This window comes from Dreissena polymorpha, chromosome 5 (genome assembly GCF_020536995.1).
Source record: "Dreissena polymorpha isolate Duluth1 chromosome 5, UMN_Dpol_1.0, whole genome shotgun sequence".
Lineage (NCBI taxonomy): Eukaryota > Metazoa > Mollusca > Bivalvia > Myida > Dreissenidae > Dreissena > Dreissena polymorpha.
The window spans coordinates 51,748,937-51,769,825 of NC_068359.1; the positions used below are offsets into that span (position 1 = coordinate 51,748,937).

At 36.0% G+C, this 20,889-nt stretch overlaps 3 protein-coding genes across 54 annotated transcripts in view; 1 reads left to right on the forward strand and 2 right to left on the reverse strand.

The window, feature by feature from the left end:
• Positions 1 to 20,889, reverse strand: part of LOC127881977 (exocyst complex component 8-like) — a 156,227-nt gene that overhangs the window by 73,055 nt on the left and 62,283 nt on the right. The window lies entirely within an intron of this gene.
• LOC127881984 (EF-hand domain-containing protein D2-like) overlaps positions 1 to 20,889 on the reverse strand; it is a 188,951-nt gene that overhangs the window by 31,428 nt on the left and 136,634 nt on the right. The gene's annotated exons all lie outside the window — the stretch shown is intronic.
• LOC127881980 (lysophospholipid acyltransferase 5-like) overlaps positions 1 to 20,889 on the forward strand; it is a 152,184-nt gene that overhangs the window by 17,929 nt on the left and 113,366 nt on the right. For all 50 annotated transcript variants that reach the window (XM_052430270.1, XM_052430287.1, XM_052430311.1 and 47 more), the window contains exons 4-11: positions 6,169 to 6,300; positions 6,857 to 6,964; positions 10,030 to 10,097; positions 10,781 to 10,892; positions 12,188 to 12,274; positions 13,999 to 14,165; positions 14,590 to 14,737; positions 17,030 to 17,188. In XM_052430270.1, coding sequence (XP_052286230.1) covers positions 6,169 to 6,300; positions 6,857 to 6,964; positions 10,030 to 10,097; positions 10,781 to 10,892; positions 12,188 to 12,274; positions 13,999 to 14,165; positions 14,590 to 14,737; positions 17,030 to 17,188 — 981 coding nt within the window. The remainder of the gene's footprint in view (positions 1 to 6,168; positions 6,301 to 6,856; positions 6,965 to 10,029; positions 10,098 to 10,780; positions 10,893 to 12,187; positions 12,275 to 13,998; positions 14,166 to 14,589; positions 14,738 to 17,029; positions 17,189 to 20,889) is intronic.

The following is a 20,889-nucleotide window of genomic DNA, read 5'->3' on the forward strand; positions in this document are numbered from 1 at the left end:
GAAAGGGCCGTTGTCGAAACAACAAAAAGCGGGAAAGGGTAGGAATGAACGGGGTAGTAACAGTTTTGACAAAAATTAAAAGATGAAAAAATGTCTTTGTTGGTGTTTTCACACTTCTTTATTGATTGTTCATTAAAAAAAATCGAGGTATATCAATCCCCGCGTCGTCGCGGTATTGTTTGTCTAAGTTTTTGTTGTCATGAAAACTCGTTGATTTACAACGCAAAACATCTTATTTGAACTGACGCTAATTATTTCAATCATATTTCTCAACTTTGCTTTTGCTTTATTTTGATAATTTAATCCAAATTTTAATGTTAGCAATTCCGAAAATTTGCACTCTATGTGAATTGACAATTTGACGTCATCAAAGGAAAGCCGCTTCCTGTCTGAAGCAATAAAGCGACAAGTTTCTCGCCGACAAAATTGGCTTCCTTTGTCTAGCAATCAACATGCTGAACCAATCGTGTGTTTGTTCCTCAATGGCAATCTTCCAATTAAATAATAGCACGTGCAAAGCTCCGCCTTCGAACCTTTTTGCAGAGAACGGAGGTGGAGTTAAACGGTTTATTGAGCAAGTGTTGTACGTTAGTTGAGTTCCGATTTGCCGAAATTTCAAGGCCCTAAGCATTGAAACGACGAATACATTTATCAATGATTTTCCGATCTCTGCATTAATATGCTACCGTGCGAGTATACTACGTAGGTTACAAACCAACAATAGAGATATAGACTCATTTTAGTTTCTTTCAATAGAGACAAACAAATGATATTTGTCTAATGGCTTTACGCCGATAACACCAACTGTATGGAATTGAGCGTTCGGGTGTATTGTTTGACTCACTATAAATACAGATCAACTAGACGCAGTGACGGTGCGAAATACCGGGTCAAACTGGATTAAATCGGGAGCATCTCTTAATGGGGAAATATTTAAGTCGATGAAAAATAAAATGGGATTCACGGACGATTTGCGTAAAATTGGACATTGCGATGTTGCGGGTCTGCAGAAGACTATGTCATACGATGTTGTGAGCAGCGGGTAATGAAAATGTTACACTGTTCAAATGTGAGGAATAGGTAATAGTGGTTCGAATTTAACGCGCAGGGGTCTTGAAAAAACACGCGCAGTGCGCGACAATAAGGACATATACGGTGTTCTCGAGAGAATAATCTTATAAATTGTCGAAAATATAGTGCTTTGCAACCCATGCTCCTGATCGTATAAACGCTCCCTACTTTAAAACAAAACATTAAGCACCCGAAAAACTCAGATTAAATGATTGCGCAATATAAGAATGGCGGCCATTTTCGGCCCAATTTTCAGGTTTTTGATCTTGAATTCTTTTTTTTTCTCCATTTTTGCTTTAAAAAATCGCATGCGTGTTATACATGGGAGCGCGCTATACATGGTAAAATACGGTACTTCCCTTGGATTTTGTTTTTTTACCTTTGACCTTGAAGGATATCCTTGACCTTTCACCACTCAAAATGTGCAGCTCCATGAGATACACATGCATGCCAAATATCAAGTTGCTATCTTCAATATTGCAAAAGTTAACATTGCGTAAAAGTTTTCAGACGGACGCACAGACTGACGGACTACGCACAGCCTGACGGACTGACTGACAGTTCAACTGCTATATGCCATCCTACCGACCGGGGGCATACAAACAATATAATATAACGGCTTTTCCTGATAAATAATACATAATATCCGAGACACACACTAATGAAACGCAGAAAAGTGTTATTCAATAAAAAAACATAGTATGAAGATTGCCAGAAGGTTTACATTGTAAAAGGCCACAACACACTTCTATATGCTGGGGTATATATTAAGTTTCAGGGTTCCGCCTGGCTGAAAACTTTCTTGAGCCAAAATTACCCTAAAGCGTAGTAATTATTTTTATTTTGGAGAAATTATGAGGTTTTATGAAGACAAAGCTGTAGCCAAATACAATTTTCTTGTTTGCAAACAATTATTACAGTCATAATATTTATGTTTAAATATGCGCATGGAGATGGTTTATCTTAACATGACAAACATTCCACTTGATTAGATTATCCAATAAGAATACATTGTTCATGTGAATATGATAGAAATTGTAATTATAGGCATTTGAAACGTTTTTCCGTAGAGCGCTGCAGTTCATATATAATGGTTAAAGGATATTATTGAGCCGCACTTTGTTAAAAGGGGGTTTAATGCATTTGCGTATTGTCCCAGATTAGCCTGTGAGGTCTTATCACAGGCTAATCAGGGATGACACTTTCCTGTTTTATGATATTATTCGATTCAAGAAAGTCTCTTCTCAGCAAAAATCAAGTTAAGGCAGAAAGTCCGAACTGGCTTATCATGGACGACACTTTGTGCACATGCATTAAACCCCCTTTTTCTTAGAGCACGTCTCAATTATATGTGCAGGATATTTTGCCGCTTTGAACAAAGTAAAACTGTCCAGTTGTCATTATATCTTGCATTTTAAAGGTTAATGTCATATATGTAAAGCAATAGATCTATATGTAGAAAGTATAAACGTCTAAATTTTTAAAAATCATCTGCGTACCAACCCACCTGCCACAGGTCATGTTATCCCAAACAACCATTTTTTTTTAGGATGGCCTTAGTATTATGGAATTATATGACAATTAATATATTTTTGTATAAATTTTGGAAGTAATTAATATATATTTTTGTATAAATAAAGTGATCGGGTTATGAAATTATTAATAAATCTTTTATCATAACAACCATAATTATACAAATGAAATACTTGGAATTTGACAATTATACATATATGTTTAACTGTGTGGAGTATAATAGTATAAGTAAAATAAAAGAATTTTTATTAAATACCTTGCATCATTAAAAAGAAAACAGGCATACCTGGCGTACTTTGCTCATGCGTTTTAGACCAGTAACTTGAAGTGTCAACACCTTCCTCAAGGCTGTATACATTTGTACATTCTTTACCTTGATAATTATAATCTCGTCTGACCATTGACCGTCGAACGTGCTTATCAAAAGAGCAATCTTATCGCCTCGAGAATTATAATGTTATAATCTTATCAACCATCAACAATCTCCGTAAAAATAGTCAAACGTAATAATTTTGTCTTGCAAGTTTCCTAACATGTCATTTAGTCACAGTTCATTAGCGAATAGGCAAATCAACAATTAGCGAAAACAAAAACTAAATTGTATTGACCAATCAAGAATTGAATAAAGGCTAATTTTTGTTTTGTACAAATTAACCTTTCAATTTAAATGTGCATGTTTTGTTGGAGTGTATACGCTCTGCGCATAGATTTGGATAGGAACTGACAGACAAGGTCCAGTGTTGGAGTGTATACACTCTGCGCATAGATTTGGATAGGAACTGACAGACAAGGTCCAGTGTTGGAGTGTATACACTCTGCGCATAGATTTGGATAGGAACTGACAGACAAGGTCCAGTGTTGGAGTGTTTACGCTCTGCGCATAGATTTCGATAGGAACTGACACACAGGTCCAGTGTTGGAGTGTATACACTCTGCACATAGATTTGGATAGGAACTGACAGACAAGGTCCAGTGTTGAAGTGTATACACTCTGCGCATAGATTTGGATAGGAACTGACAGACAAGGTCTAGTGTTGGAGTGTATACACTCTGCACATAGATTTGGATAGGAACTGACAGACAAGGTCCAGTGTTGGAGTGTATACACTCTGCACATAGATTTGGATAGGAACTGACAGACAAGGTCCAGTGTTGGAGTGTATACACTCTGCGCATAGATTTGGATAGGAACTGACAGACAAGGTCCAGTGTTGGAGTGTATACACTCTGCACATAGATTTGGATAGGAACTGACAGACAAGGTCCAGTCATGTAGTCATTTATGGAGCTAAAATGGAATGTTTTTATCTTACTGAATCACAGATGAATTTGTGATTGTAAAATTGTTGTATATTAAGAAAAATGAACTATACATAAAGAATTTGAAACGGATATAACATTCAATTTGCATTAATCTATGACTTTGATGTTGTATATTTCATCCCATGTAATTACATGTATACTGTTGAATTGACAATAGGAGAATGGGACTGACTTCGCCACGTAATGAACTACATTTCTAGTCATTACTGCAAATTGCGCATGACGTTGTTAATCCAACAACTATGCGACATCATTTATATAAAATATATAATTATATATACACTTCAACACCGTTATTTCGAACACCGATAATCCAAAGTCACCGTTATTTCGAAGTATTTTTCAGGTCCCGATTTTGGTTCTCCTTTGTTTAATGTAAACTTTCACTGTTAATCCGAACTTCGTTAAACCGAAGAAATCGTTAATTCGAAGTGATTCAGTCGGTCCCAACACTAGAATTCGCAGCTTATTATCAACAGTGATTTATTTTGCCAGAAATTACAGCCGATATTCGGCTGCTTCCCAATTGCAAAAAATGACGTTTTTTCCCAAAAATTTGATTAAAATTTCCCAAAAAAAGACAAAATTTTCCCAATGAAGCCAATAAGATTACAATGTAATTTAGCAATAATTTTGAACGAGTGCCGATCGAGTTGCCGATCGAGTTGCCGAGTCGTCGCCGAACAACAACTGACTTACGTATTTTTCGCGAATTTAGCCGAATACGATTTTACGTTGCTATCCACATCTCTCTCTATATTGCGGAGGATACCGGAATAATTTAATGCGTGTGTCAATTAACGCAAAATACAATGTTTGAGATAAAAACATCAAATATTTATTACAAATCTTCACAGTGAATGTGCATCACGGAAATCAGTGTTGGGAAATTGGAGTTAGTCTACCGTTACTCACAAAGTTAATGCATTTAAGATGAGTATCGTTCGAAAATGGAAAGAGACAAACATGATATGATTTATATGTTAGTGGATCTGTGTAAAATCAGATTCATATGCATATTCTGCTTTATTATGTTTGTCACGCTTTACAGTTCACTGAAATAGCATTGAAGTGCAAGATGTTGAAAGGTAAAGAAATGAAATTAATTATTTTAACTCTATTTAATACATCATTGACATAGCAAGACCACTAAAGCGTTTTTTTTATAAATATTTGTTAATGTTTTCACCATATGATATTTAATTTGAAAGAATACTGAATTAAATTCTTACTGTTAAAGAGGTTATGATTAAATGGTATATTTAAGAATCTATATAGATTATTGCAAGTTCAATATGAATGTGGAAGGATATTAACTTAACATTGTCTTCATTGTAAGAACACATTTAATTAGCATTTTATAATATAAAAATGCTGTCAAACATACTTTAATAATTTTAATTCTGTTCTTATAATCGTATTTATAATGTTTCCCAATTTCATGGTTTATCGCGCTATTTTTCCCAATTTCATGGTTTATAGCGCTAATTTTCCCAATCCAAAAGGCACAGGCTGTAAGAAAAAAAATTTAAAAAAATCACTGATCAATCTTTAATCCGAAGACAAAACTGCATAATACGGTGCGTAATTTCACACCTTTGTCGTGGCGCGTCAAAAGCCGATCATCACACTTTGTCGTCTGCGCGAACGCCGTTGTTCAGAGATACATCGCGTATTAGTTAAAAAAAATGTTTTATTTCCGAAAATGTATTTATATGTATGTATGTCTGATAATTTGTGCTATTCTTTATATTTTATATGTTCTGTAATTAGATAAATATAAAAACAAGAAAAAGAATCGTTTTATTCCCCCGTTTGTTACAAGTGGAAATCTTTTTGCTATCGTACTAGTTTTACGCTTTTTAAGTAAGCGTGTTACAAAACCATGCGAATTCCAAAACGTTTCATTTTTACAGAATCAAAGAAGTCTTCTGTCAAATGTTTATTTCGAATTATCGTTAATCCGAAGTTTTTTTAACGGTCCCGACGACTTCGAAATAACGGTGTTGAAGTGTATAATTTTATATACCATATAATTTATATAAAAAAGGGCTATATAAATATATTTCTGTATAATAAACTCAATAAACCTATTATTTGAGTTTATTCCAACAGTTTGGTATTTGGGAATTTTTTGTCAGATTTTTGAGAAAACACGTTACTTTTTGCAATTGGAAAACAGTCTGTGAGAGGCTTTTTTTTGGGCAAAAAACACTGATGCCTATTCGATGTTTATTTCAGGGATATCTTTTGATGGGCTACTATGTTCAGGGCACGGACGATTACGATATTTCCTGGGCTACACCGCACTGTGTCATAACACTACGTCTCACTGGCACCATATTTGATATTTATGATGGGAAGAAAAAAGTGGTAATTCATTTTACAGTAAAACTAAAATATTGTATCGCTACTCAGGCCTCCGCATAGGTGCTTTAACTCTTCACCACTCAGATGCACTTTGTAATTTCTTGTTTCTTACTTGATTCACAGTTCATTTCTAACACTAAGACACTAATGAGCAGCAAACAGCATAAAACATGAACTGTGAGTAACTCACAGCCTGTTTTAGTTTTATACTGGTTGCATGGCCATTTTATTTTTGCTTCTGAGCTTGAAAGAGTAAAGAAGGGTGGGAAATTTCATGATTATCATTAATAATGATACTATAGTGTGGTTAAATTCTCATTGAACCAAAGATTTATTAACTCTTTCCCGCACTTATCTTGACTAAAGTTATCCTATTAAAAATAAATGCATATGTGAGCGGACTGCAGGGGCTTATCTGGGAAGATGTGAGCGGACTGCACAGGCTTATCTGGGAAGATGTGAGCGGACTGCACAGGCTTATCTGGGAAGACACTTAATGCATATGCATTTATCCCAGTTTTCTCAGCTGATACATTGTTTCCAACTGTTTTTCTTGTAGGAGCATATGTCAGAGGAGCAGAAGTCCAGTGCCCTTTATCACTGCCCCTCTCTCCTGGAGATGATGGGACATGTTTTCTACTTCGGATCATTCCTTACTGGACCCACGGTATGTAGTATTATCAGAATTTGCTTTTGCAAAAAATATGCCTAAGTAATTGTGAACTTAATAATACTTACAAAGAAGATGCGCTCTGACGCATCTGCCTAAAGCTTCGTCCCATGTATGGGAAAACCTGGCTTAATGCATGTGCGTTAAGTGTCGTCCCATCATGGGAAAACCCGGCTTATGGGACGACGTGGCTTAATGAATGTGCGTTAAACCCAGCTTAATGCATGTGCGAAAAGTGTCGTCCCATATACGGGAAAACCCGGCTTAATGCATGTGCGTAAAGCGTCGTCCCAGGTGTTAGGGTTAATCTGGGACGGCACTCTCCACCTAAACTGGATTTTTGGAAAAAGAGACTTCCTTTAAACAAATGAAAGCATACAAGCTGAAAGTTGTGTACCTTTTTTGACTGCACAGGCTAATCTGGGATGACACAAAATGCTCATGCATCAAGTCTTGCTAACCCAGATCGAGGTTCAAATGTACATGCTTCAAATGTGATGTCCATGTTATGTTTTGCTCACCTGCAATTGCTATGCAAAAACATAAGATATTATCACAGCATGTGGTTAATATGTAAAAAAATGATATTATTATGCATTGGAAATCATTTCTTCAAAGCTCTTATGTCAAGTGACTGTTACTAAAATTAAATTCACACTAAATACAGCAATTGCTCCAAAGGTACAATGATAAAATCATGAAACATTGGTACATACATGAGCAGCAATAATAAGTTTATTTTACTGGAGGTTTGGTCTTGTGAATAAAAAAAAACAGCAACTTAATGCATGGTGTTACAAATGGACATTTAGAAAGAGTAGTGTGAAGGAAAGACACAATCTTTAATTGAGCCGCGTTGTGGGAAAACAGTGCTTAATGTATGTGCGTAAAGTTTGATCCGAGATAAGTCTGTGCAGTAAGCACAGGGATAACAGTTTCTGCTTTAAGGAAATTGTTCATTGAAAGGAGGTCTCTCTGTTATGAAAATCCAGTAAATATGGAGAGTGGCGTTCCTGATTACCCTTTGCAGACTGCACAGGCTAATCTTGAATGACACTTCACGCTCAAGCATAAAGCCCAGTTTTCTCAGAACACAGCAATATTGAAATTGTTTTTTTAGCTCACCTGATTGCTCAGGTGAGCTATTGTGACCGGTCTTTGTCTGTTGTCTGTCTGTCCGTCTGTCCATCCACATTTGTTGGTAAACACTCTAGAGGCCACATTTATTGTCCGATCTTCATGAAACTTAGTCAGAAGCTTTGTCCCAATGAAATCTCGGTCGAGTTCACAACTTGGTTGTGCCGGGTCAAAAACTAGGTCACTAGGTCAAAAAAAAGAAAAAACTTGTAAACACTGTAGAAGTCACATTTCATGCCCAATCTTCATGTAACTTTGTCAAAATGTTTGTCTTAATGATATGTTCGTTGAGTTCAAAAGTGGTTCCGGTCCGTTGAAAAACATGGCCGCCAGTGGGCGGGGCATTTTTCTCTATATGGGTATAGTAAAAACATGTGAACACTCTAGAAGTCACATTTTTGGCCCAATTTTCATGAAATTTGGTCAGAACATTTGTTTCCTTGATATGAGAGTTGAGTTTGAAAATGGTTCTTGTCAGTTGAATAACATGGCTGCCCGGGGGGGGGCAGTTTTCCTTATTTGGCTATAGAGAAACCTATAAAGTTGGTCAAAACATTGGTTTTATTGATATCTCAGACCAGTTTGAAAATGGTCCAGTTAGGTGAAAAAAATGGCCTCCAGTGGGCGGGGCATTTTTCTCTATATGTATATAGTGAAAACATGTGAACACTCTAGAAGACACATTTTTTGACCAATTTTCATGAAATTTTGTCAGCACATTTGTTTCCTTGATATGAGTTTGAAAATGGTTCCGGTCAGTTGAATCATGATGGCTGCTAGGGGGGGGAGGCAGTTTTCTTATATATATATAGTACAAAAAGCTTGTGAACACTCTATAAGTCACATTTTTTGCCCAATCATCAGGAAACTTGGTGAAAAGATTGGTTTTATATATATTCCCATAATTCATGCCATAATTATTGCCCTTAGATTGTCCAAATTTTCATTATATTATACAAAATCCCTGTAAACACTCTAGAGGTCACAATTTTGTTTCAGATTTTATGATTCTTGGTCATAATATTTATTTTTGTAAGCAAAGTTTGATGTTTGGTAAGGGGGGGTCTACTCAAAATATAGGTCACCAGGTCAAATCTTACAAAAACAAAATCACTCCATATGCTAGAGTTTTGGTTCAATAATGATGAAACTTGACCAGGATGTTTGTCTGGACAATATCTAGGTCAAGTTTGACGTTTGGTAAAGATTGAATGAACCGACTCCTCTCAGGTGAGCGAACTAGGGCCATCTTGGCCCTCTTGTTTTACTTGATAGGCACTCCTGTAATGCTTACAATAATATTAAAGCCTCGATGCATTAAACATGTCAAATGTGTGTTTGATTTCTTAAACTTTGCTAAGTTTTAAAGGTTGGGCCAGAATATAGAGAATAACTGGAGAATAATAAGGTTACTGCCTGATCTTTTTGTAATATATTAGGCAAGGCTTAGAATAACATTTGATTTGTGCCGCGCCTGATATATTACAAAAAGATCAGGCAGTAACCTGTTTTTCTGTTTATCATACCTATACCTCCATGATTTTAAAGAAATAATGAAAAAATTGCTTAATAGCTGCATTTTTAGCGGGAACAAATATGATTTTTGTCATTTGATGTGTTAATAATGACGTCATGAACACTTGTGCTTAATATTTGTTAAACATGTATTTTGCTGTTTGTGTTGCATTTTGTGTTCAAAATATATTACATCTTGGTATCAAATTGTTTGCTTTGTTGAATGTGATTCAATTTTACTAAAAACGATTACTTTATAACTGATTCCGAGTAATATGACCTACCTCTTATCATTGACTGATATAAGAACTACCTGTTGAACTGATTAAAAAAATATATCATGCAACATTATATCAGGCAGATATCAATGCAGCAGTATGATAAAACGCAATATCTTCCTCTCTCTTCAGTTCAGCATGCGCCGCTACCTCTCCTTTGTGACCGGAGAGTATGGCCTGGGGCTAGGACCTCCTAGAAAGTAAGGCAGGACATATTATAGTATAATTAATGTACATTTTCATGTGGGCTGCTCTCTGGGAAAACCAGGCATAATGCATGTTCTTAAAGTGTCATCTCAGATAAGCCTGTGCAGTCTGCTGTTATGGTATATTTTGTTTTGAAGGAAGTATCTTATTAGTAAAAATCTGGTGTAGGCAAAAAAGTGTCGTCCCGGATTAGCCTGTGCCAGCTGCACTGTCTTAACTGGGAGGACACTAGGCAAGAGGCATTAAGCACCCTTTTCCTAGAGCAAGGCTGATTTTGTGATCCAAAAAATCTAGTATTATAGATGCACATCCTTTGTGTTACATCGCGTTGTACTCCTTAAGATGCAATAAAATGCTCTGATACACATAGGTTGTTTGGATATATTGCTGTATGGAGTTATTTATCTGAGAACAATATTCCTCATACCCACTCCCTTCCTGTGTTTAAATACATAATAGAGCTGACACTAATTCTGCTGCGAGAAACAATAGAAAAAATTATGAAATAACTATATCAGAGTTTGTTCAATATATATTTGGTAATTGGCAGGGGGAAATGACCAGCTCTTCCATATTGGCTCTATTTATAGATGCATTATCTGTAATGCTATTTGAAAGATGTGGGTCTGGAATTTCCCTTTCATATTAAATATCTGACATTTTATGCCTATTCCAGTCATTACGAGGCATTCAGCAGACTCGGGGCGGGGGTTGCCTACATTGCTGTGTTTCATATACTGTCTTTCCTGGTCTTCACAGATCAATACATGCTTTCTCCGCAGTTCAACGTAAGTTCCTTTGAGTTGTAAAGTAAAAGTCTTATTGTGCACATTAATACTTTCTAAAACTGTTTGACAAAATGAACGTATAAAATAATAGTGAAATCTGTTAAAAACTATAAATGTATTCGTGTAGTAAGATAACAAAAAAATTATGATATTAATAATTCTTTAAGTAATTATGAGAGATGAAAAAATGCTTCCATGACTTAACTTTAAATATTTCCGGACATTATTGTTATCCCCACGCGTTTTGAAAAGCGTGGGGATATTGTGGTTATCTCTGTGGTCTGTCCGTCCGTCTGTCTGTCCGTCCGTCCTTGCCACTATCTCCTACACTATAAGCACTAGAACCTTGAAACTTACATACATGGTAGCTATGAGCATATGTGGGACCCTGCACTATTTGGAAATTTGATCTGACCCCCGGGTGAAAAGTAATGGGGGTTGGGGTAATGCCGGGTCAGAGATTTTCACTCATTTTTTATGTTACATGTATTTTACATTAACTTCTTCATTTCTACACCGATTTACTTCAAATTGATACTGAACATCTCTTATGACAATACGGTCAATCTCAACTATGCATGGCCCCATTACCAACCCTGGGGCGCCCCGCCCACATAGACCACGCCCACCCAAAATTGCCTTTTACTATATTTTCTTCATTTCTACACCGATTCTCTTCAAATTGATACTGAACCTCTCTTATGACAATACGGTCAATCTCAACTATGCATGGCCCCATTACCAACCTTGGGGCGCCCCGCCCACATAGGCCACACCCACCCAAAATTGCCTTTTACTATAACTTCTTCATTTCTACACCGATTCACTTCTAAGTGATACTGAACTTCTCTTATGCAGTACGGTCAATCTTAACTATGCATGGCCCCATTACCAACCCTGGGGCGCCCAGCCCACATAGGCCACACCCACCCAAAATTGCCTTTTACTATAACTTTTTCATTTCTACACCGATTCACTTCTAATTGATACTGAACTTCTCTTATGACAATCCGGTCAATCTCAACTATGCATGGCCCCATTACCAACCCTGGGGCGCCCCTGGGGCGCCCCTGGGTCAAACATGCGGGTTGGGGATACGCGTCGGCCTCTGTCGCGCCATTTGTAGTTATTTTTAAGATGGATTTTTAATTTTCAAGTCTTCAAACTTGTCTTTCTTGTGTTTATTGATTGCCTTTATAGTTGTCATTCTCCCTAGAACATGGGTGAAGACAGACAGACAAGTGCAGTTGCATAAATTATGTTCATTCTCTTAAGTCAAGTATGTTTTTTTTCAGGATCTCAGGTTCTTCTCCAAGTGTGCCTACATCTTGATATGGGGGAAGCTACACTTGTGTAAATATGTTGGCGTTTGGTTACTTGGGGTAAGTAAACAATAAATGCAATGTCTTCTTAATGGAATATTCATGATTATGATTTGTGAACAAAAAACCAGTTTACAGTGTGTGTTTTTTTTCAATCAAATCTGGATCTGATAGCGGACCCCTTTCCTAATGGACAAAAGTTTATATTTTTCCAAAATAAGATCTGCAAATTCCCAATTGAAGGTTTCATTAAAAATAATGAAACACCAAAAAGACTCAACATTTAATTTTACTCAGTTTTAAAGCAGTTGTTAGCAAAAAATTAACAATACTAATTTCCCAATTTAAGTCAGATCGACTTGTTTTTTCGCTAATGCAAATGGACCCGGCCCCATTTCAAAAACAGTGAAAAAAAGATTGGTTTACATTGAAAGCAGTTTCCCTCATGTGAATCTGGTTTACCAGTTTACCAAGAACAAATGATTGGAACAGTTTGTGGTCTCACGGGAATGCCTTTGGGCTGTATGAAACATGCTCATTGATAATGCTTGTTGTCATTTGGATATGGTAGCTGCATTTTGATGGGTCTCAAGAAAATGAATTAGAGGATATTTGTTGGCTTTGGTGGAATATTAATTTTAATTCACATGCGATCATGGAAAATGATCTTTACACCATTGGTGAAATCACTTATGAAAAAATGTTTTTTCTATGATCATGAGTGAATTAAAATTGATATTCCACAAAATCCAACAAAATGTTCTGTTTATTTTATGCTTACAAATGATAAATTTTGTATTTTTGCCATTCCAGACAATATTATTCCCTATTGTGCGCTCTGAAATGTTATTTCATGTATGTTCAAGAAAAGTGTATCCATATGTATTTTATAAACATTCAATGCAGAGTAGTTTCCCTTGGTAACATTTGGAAACAAAACAAGCGTGTGAAAAAAGTGTAAAGAATATATGTGTAATCGTGTAAACTGGTGCTTATTAACATTTGGTGGTGGAAAAGCTACATTCGACGACACGAGTTTTCTTGACGGTTCAAATATACTGTTGCAGAAGATATAGAGATAACACATAGCAGATGGGGGGGGGGGGGGGGGGTCACAATGGGGACACCATAGATATCTAAAAATAGTTCTGGTCAAACAATGAAAATTATTGATAATTTTCACTGTCTTTTTTCATGTTTGATGCAGTGATATATCAGTTGTAATGCATGGATATTTCTCTATAAACCATCAGAAAGCATAAAATAAATATAAATAATTGAACCCCGCTCTGGGAAAACTGTGTTTAATGACCCCAGATAAGGGTCCACACTGTCCGACTAGACTGAATTTTAGAGGTGACTAGCTTAACAAAAAATAAAATCATAAAAGTGGAAATTGTTGTTCCTGATTAGCCTGTGTGGACTGCACAGGCTAATATAGGACTATTCTTTACACCCATGCAATAAGCCCGGTATTCCCAGAATGCGGAAATATAACTTTAATTCCAAACTCAAATATCATCACTGAGGTTTGTTGACTGCAGGAGGGTAGTTGTATATTGACGGGTCTCACATACAATGGTAAAGGCATGAATGGTAACATAACAAAGTTTGTTGACCGCAGGAGGGTAATTGTATATTGACGGGTCTCACATATAATGGTAAAGACATGAATGTTAACATGTCAAAGTTTGTTGACTGCAGGAGGGTAATTGTATATTGACGGGTCTCACATACAATGGTAAAGACATGAATAGTAACATGTCAAAGTTTGTTGACTGCAGGAGGGTAGTTGTATATTGACGGGTCTCACATACAATGGTAAAGACGTGAATGGTAACATGCTGTGGGACGGGTGCTCCAACACAAAACTGTATGTCCTCGAATCAGCATCCACATTCAAAGAGGTGATTGTGGGTTTCAACGTGTGCACAAATACGTGGATGGCTCGGTAAGTAGGGTTCAGTTACAAAGTTTTAATGATTTGAGAGTTAATAAAATTAATGTGGAGTTAAGTCTTGAAGAGGGTATTTTATAACTGTTGATGTTTTGTTATTGTTTGTGTTGGGTTTTTTATCAAAGAAAGGTTGTAAACCATGAAATTGCATTAGTTCACTGCCAAACTGCTGTAACTATCAGTAAATCATTGATCAGACAAAAATTGTCAGATGTATTTTCAGACTAAAAATAAAAAACTTACTAGTACCTTATCAAAAAAAAGAAGTTTATATAAATACTTGAACTCAATTGAATACATGTATATTTCAGCCTGTTTTACACTCAGAACCTATCAATAAAAACATGTACTGAACCAGGCAAAGAAACAACAACAATGTAGCCATTTTCTTGCTTCAGAAGTTTGTTTCTTGTTTCAGGTACATTTTCAAAAGATTAAAGTTCCTGGGCAGTGTACAGGCATCACAGTCAGTAACACTTCTGTACCTGGCCGTATGGCACGGTCTTCACTCGGGATACTATATGAACTTTTTCCTGGAGTTCATTATGGTGAATGGAGAGACACAGGTATATCCCATTCTCCTGAATTATTAACCCTCTTAGGAGCATCTTAAGAGTATTTAAGAGTTTTAAGATCACGCTGTTTCAGCAAAGTATTTAACAGTTTTTCATGCACTACGGAGATACTCTGGTTGGTTATCAGTTCATACATGTATTATTTAAGTTTGTTAGGGTAAATAAGTCAATGTTTGAAGTTCACTACACTTTTCTGTTTATTTGTGATACACTGTTACAATAAATGCTTTTCACTCTTTACCATGCTTAACTATTCGTTAACTGGTAAAACACAAAATGCAAACTCCAGTTCAGGTCTATACACTATGTTTTGCTTCTTGCATTGCAAACTCACTTTTTAGCCGGATTTTTTTCGAAAAAAATCTCGGCTTATAGATTGATGTTGTCGGGCGGGCGGGGGGGGCGGGCGGGCGGGCGGGGTGGCGGCGTGCTCGAAAATGTTAAAGTTCTTATTTCATGGTATAACTTTGGTATGCTTGGACCTAGAGTCTTCAAACTTGACATGAAGGTTGGCCAGGATTAACAGATGACCACTGGTCATTTCAAGGTCATTCATTTGAAGGTCAAGGTCACTGTGACCTTCAATATAAAAAATGTTAAAGTTGTTATAACTTTGGTATGCTTGGACCTAGAGTCTTGAAACTTGACATGAAGGTTGGCCATAACTAGTTAGTAACCACTGGTCATTTCAAGGTCATTCATTTGAAGGTCAAGGTCACTGTGACCTTGAATGTAAAAATGTTAAAGTTCTTATTTCATGGTATAACTTTGGTATGCTTGGACCTAGAGTCTTCAAACTTGACATGAAGGTTGGCCAGGATTAACAGATGACCACTGGTCATTTCAAGGTCATTCATTTGAAGGTCAAGGTCACTGTGACCTTCAATATAAAAAATGTTAAAGTTGTTATAACTTTGGTATGCTTGGACCTAGAGTCTTGAAACTTGACATGAAGGTTGGCCATAACTAGTTAGTAACCACTGGTCATTTCAAGGTCATTCATTTGAAGGTCAAGGTCACTGTGACCTTGAATGTAAAAATGTTAAAGTTCTTATTTCATGGTATAACTTTGGTATGCTTGGACCTAGAGTCTTCAAACTTGACATGAAGGTTGGCCAGGATTAACAGATGACCACTGGTCATTTCAAGGTCATTCATTTGAAGGTGAAGGTCACTGTGACCTTCAATATAAAAATGTTAAAGTTGTTATAACTTTGGTATGCTTGGACCTAGAGTCTTGAAACTTGACATGAAGGTTGGCCAGAACTAGTAAGTAACCACTGGACATTTCAAGGTCATTCATTTGAAGGTCAAGGTCACTGTGACCTTGAATGTAAAAATGTTAAAGTTGTTATAACTTTGGTATGCTTGGACCTAGAGTCTTGAAACTTGACATGAAGGTTGGCCAGAACTAGTAAGTAACCACTGGACATTTCAAGGTCATTCATTTGAAGGTCAAGGTCACTGTGACCTTGAATGTAAAAATGTTAAAGTTCTTATTTCATGTTATAACTTTGGTATGCTTGTACCTAGAGTCTTCAAACTTGAAATAAAGATTGGCCAGTACTAGAAGATGACCACTGGTCATTTCAATGTCATTCATTTGAAGGTCAAGGTCACTGTGACCTTAAATGTTAAAATGTTAAAATTGTTATAACTTTGGTATGCTTGGACATAGAGTCTTCAAACTTGACATGAAGGTTTGCAAGCACACTTAGATGACCACTGGTCATTTCAAGGTCATTCATTCTAAGGTCAAGGTCACTGTGACCTTGAATGTAAAAATGTTAAAGTTCTTATAACTTTGGTAGGTAAAAATGTTAAAGTTCTTATTCCATGTTATAACTTTGGTATGCTTGTACCTAGAGTCTTCAAACTTGACATAAAGGTTGGCCAGTACTAGAAGATCACCACTGCTCATTTCAATGTCATTCATTTGAAGGTCAAGGTCACTGTGCATGCATTCAAAACATAACACAAGGTTTGCTCATGCCTTGAAAAGTACTTACATTTCATTTTGACCTTTGAACAATATTTCAGTAATTTAAGTATTGCATTGACAAAAACACGAAAGGTACTTTCCTGTCATTTAAATAAAAAATCCGGCTTCAATGCGGTCATCTCCGACCGCGGAACTCTTGTTAAGATGAATACTTTGTTATGTTTCTCACCTTAAATTCAGGCCTTTCAATTAAACTGTGCACAAAGTATACATAGTTTTACCCTGTCAAAGTAATGTTATCTCATATACAGAGTATTTCGAGATTCATTTCACCATTTCAGTTATCGAGTGTTTTGAGATTATTGCCGGCCACCTCTAAAATTCTTTCACTGCCGGTGTTGTCTCCCCTGGTCTGGCTGGTGAAGAAGATATGCATGCAGTTCTTTCTCAGCTATGCACTTGTCAGCTTTGTGCATCTTAAATGGCATCGGTATAGCCAGGTAAGGGAGGATAATTCTGTTAGGCAAAGTCAATTACACTCCACCCGTAACAAAGGAAAGTGGTGTATATTGGAATCACAAGCAACTTCTTTCTCTCTGTCTAGTGTCTGACCCTAATATATTAACCTGAAATGACATATTTTGTTTAATATCACTCATTCTTTCAACAATTATTTGGAACATGACCAAATCAGAATGTGAAAATACTAGGGATGGCATCGAATACCTATATCAGTATTTTAATATTTGCAAATCCATTCAATCCAATATTCGAATATTCGCATACAAATGCTGGATTTATTTAACTTCTATTACCCAGTTTCGTATTCAGTAGGGATATTAAATATAAATTGACACAGAAATACAATTGAATATACAATGGTTGTGTTGAGAAATAGAAAGAAAATGTAGCTTAGTTGTAAAAACAAACTTTGAAAAAGCCTATTTAGGGGAATGATATCAGAAAAGAGTTGAACTTGTTCTGTGTTAACTTTTTTTGTTTTGTAAGTTCTATCCGTTTGCTAAATACAAGGCTGTTTATTATCGTTGAAATTGAACAGTTGTATCGCTGTCGGCTAATACTATGACCGATACTGCAATCGGGCACAAATAGAAGTAACGATAGCACGTACGTTAATATTAAGCAACATATCAATATGGCATGCAATGTAAACCAAATATTCAAGAACAGATAAAAGGAAAAACATCATGTCATATAATTTTATTTTTTATTTGAAATTTTAAAATAACGATATAATGTACGTTGCATTGCGCAATTTGAGTAATTCACACATTTTAATGGCTGTTCATACTGTGATCACATAAACTAAATTATTATTCGCCAGTCAATTGAAGCCGTTAATTGGCACCCCATTGACAAACAACAGTTCGGGGCCTTTCTTAGAGTGTGTATATTGCATTGCGCAATCAATGCTGATACGGGCCGCGTTAACAGTTTGACATGAAGCATGTCACATCAAACATGTTAATCCCTAATGATTTCGGGTGCCAATTAGTAAGCCATTAAATATAAGGGCAATTACGTTTGATTTTTATGTCCCCCACTATAGTAGTGGGGGACATATTGTTTTTGCCCTGTCTGTCTGTTGGTCTGTTGGTCTGTCTGTCTGTTTGCGCCAACTTTAACATTTTGCAATAACTTTTGCTATATTGAAGATAGCAACTTCATATTTGGCATGCATGTGTATCTCATGAAGATGCTCATTTTGAGTGGTGAAAGGTCAAGGTCAAGGTCATCCTTCAAGGTCAGAGGTCAAATATATGTGGCCAAAATCGCTCATTTTATGAATACTTTTGCAATATTGAAGATAGCAACTTGATATTTGGCATGCATGTGTATCTCATGGAGATGCACATTTTGAGTGGTGAAAGGTCAAGGTCAAGGTCATCCTTCAAGGTCAGAGGTCAATTATATGTGGCCAAAATCGCTCATTTTATGAATACTTTTGCAATATTGAAGATAGCAACTTGATATTTGGCATGCATGTGCATCTCATGGAGCTGCTCATTTTGAGTGGTGAAAGGTCAAGGTCATCCTTCAAGGTCAGAGGTCAAATATATGTGGCCCAAATCGCTTATTTTATGAATACTTTTGCAATATTGAAGATAGAAACTTGATATTTGGCATGCATGTGTATCTCATGGAGATGCACATTTTGAGTGGTGAAAGGTCAAGGTCAAGGTCATCCTTCACAAGGTCAAGGTCATCCTACAATGTCAAACATCATATAGGGGGACATTGTGTTTCACAATTCTGTTATTCGAATACTGACCATTCAATGGAATATTCAAATAATTTTGCCATCCCTAGAAAATACTTGATTTACCCTAACTAATATGTTTTTTTTAACACCAAAATGTTGCCTTCAAAGCTTTGATGATTGCATAGATGATGTCTTTGAACACTTCACCACTCTCCAATCACCTGAACTCATTTTCAGCATTTTATTGACCTACGTTAAAACTTAGACTAATTCAGAAGGTTTAATTATTGGTTTACCTCAAATGAAGTGTTTTAACTTTATATTAATACCGCTTGCTACAAAACTTTGATACTTGAATGAATCCTATCTATGAACACTTACAACCCACGCACATCACTTGACCTCATATTGACCTACTATTCAAATTATATTTAACATTCATTTCAACTTTCATTGGTATTTTAAGATAATTAATCACTCGGTCTTCGACTACATCTGCCTAAGACACAGAAGGACCTCATAAACTTTAAAATACATTACAAGTTGTTATGTTGTTTCAAAATCAACACTGAATGTCTAACTGAATGGATTTATAACTTTAATCTGACATTTCGATTGTATGTTTTTGTCTTTGCCTATTTTCTAGTTGTGTGGTATGTGCATGAATTAAAAGATTTCAAAATATTCACAAAACAACAAACAATTATCAGCAGAGCGACAGCGCACGTAGGCATGCAATACGTGCAGTAAAAATATGCAGACAACAAATGGCGTAATTGCCATAAGTGTGTGGTTTTGTGACATTTTTTTGTGCGTGTCAACTTCCACACCCATCGGTCTCTAGGTTTAAACTTCACTGATCAAATCATTGCAAGTTACTTAGATAAAATACTGATGATGGCAACCAGGTATTATTCTCGTGGAAATTTTGCATTGCATGAATACTATGGTAAAATCATTTATTTGACTCGTAAAGTGTTTTAACAAATTTAAATTGAATCCATTACACATAGCTAAAATGTTTTGTTAAATTCTAAAATAAGCATAATTTAATTTGATCCGTTCCATGCTTCTGAATTTGAATTTTAACGCAAAATAAAAAAATTATAGCTTCAAATAAACAGTTCATGTATTTGTTCTGAGCCTTTTGTCTAAAAAAAAAGGGGGCAAGAACTATGCAGACATGTACAACGTGACATGAAAAGTGTGGGTGTATTTATTGTATAAATACCCGAACAGCAAGTCAGAGGATGTATGTGTGCTGAGTTAGAAGTCCCGATTGGACTTTATTTCATTAAATCTTTAAGTACTCTCATGTGCCAAAAATTATTTTTTGCTTAAGAAAAAAGGCGAATGTTTTTGTTTGAAATTCTTTAGAACTTTTATTCTCAATATTTACCAGAGTTTGCTTTGAAAATGGAAACTACAGTATTATCGGGTAATGATATGCGATGGGAAAAGAAGCACAGGCGCTCAGCATTAGTTATTAACCATTCCACTCTGCTACCCCCCTCTCCAAATCTTCAAAAATGTCAATTTGTTATACAAAATATCAAAACAAAAAAAGTTAGTCGAAAAAAAAAAAAAAAATTAAAAATATTTTTTACCAAAAAATTTTTTTTTGACTAACTTTTGTTATGTTTTGATATTTTGTATAATGAAAGGACAATGTGAAGGGTTTGGGGAGAGGGTAGCAGCTGGGTTGAGAGGGGTAGCAGAGGGAGGGGGTATAAAATAATGCCGCGTGCCTGTGAAAAGAAATAAGTATGTAGTAATCGATAGAGTCGGGTTGATACAGACGCATTGGGGAAGCAATCAGGTCGGGATAACGTGTATCTATGAGTGAATGAAATTGATAAAACAATAAAGCAATTGTCATTATCCATGACTTTATAGCATTTTTCTTGAAGAGTCACCAGGCACCAAAAAACATCATAATTAAATGTAAAAATATTTTTATTTTTTACAGAGGGGACT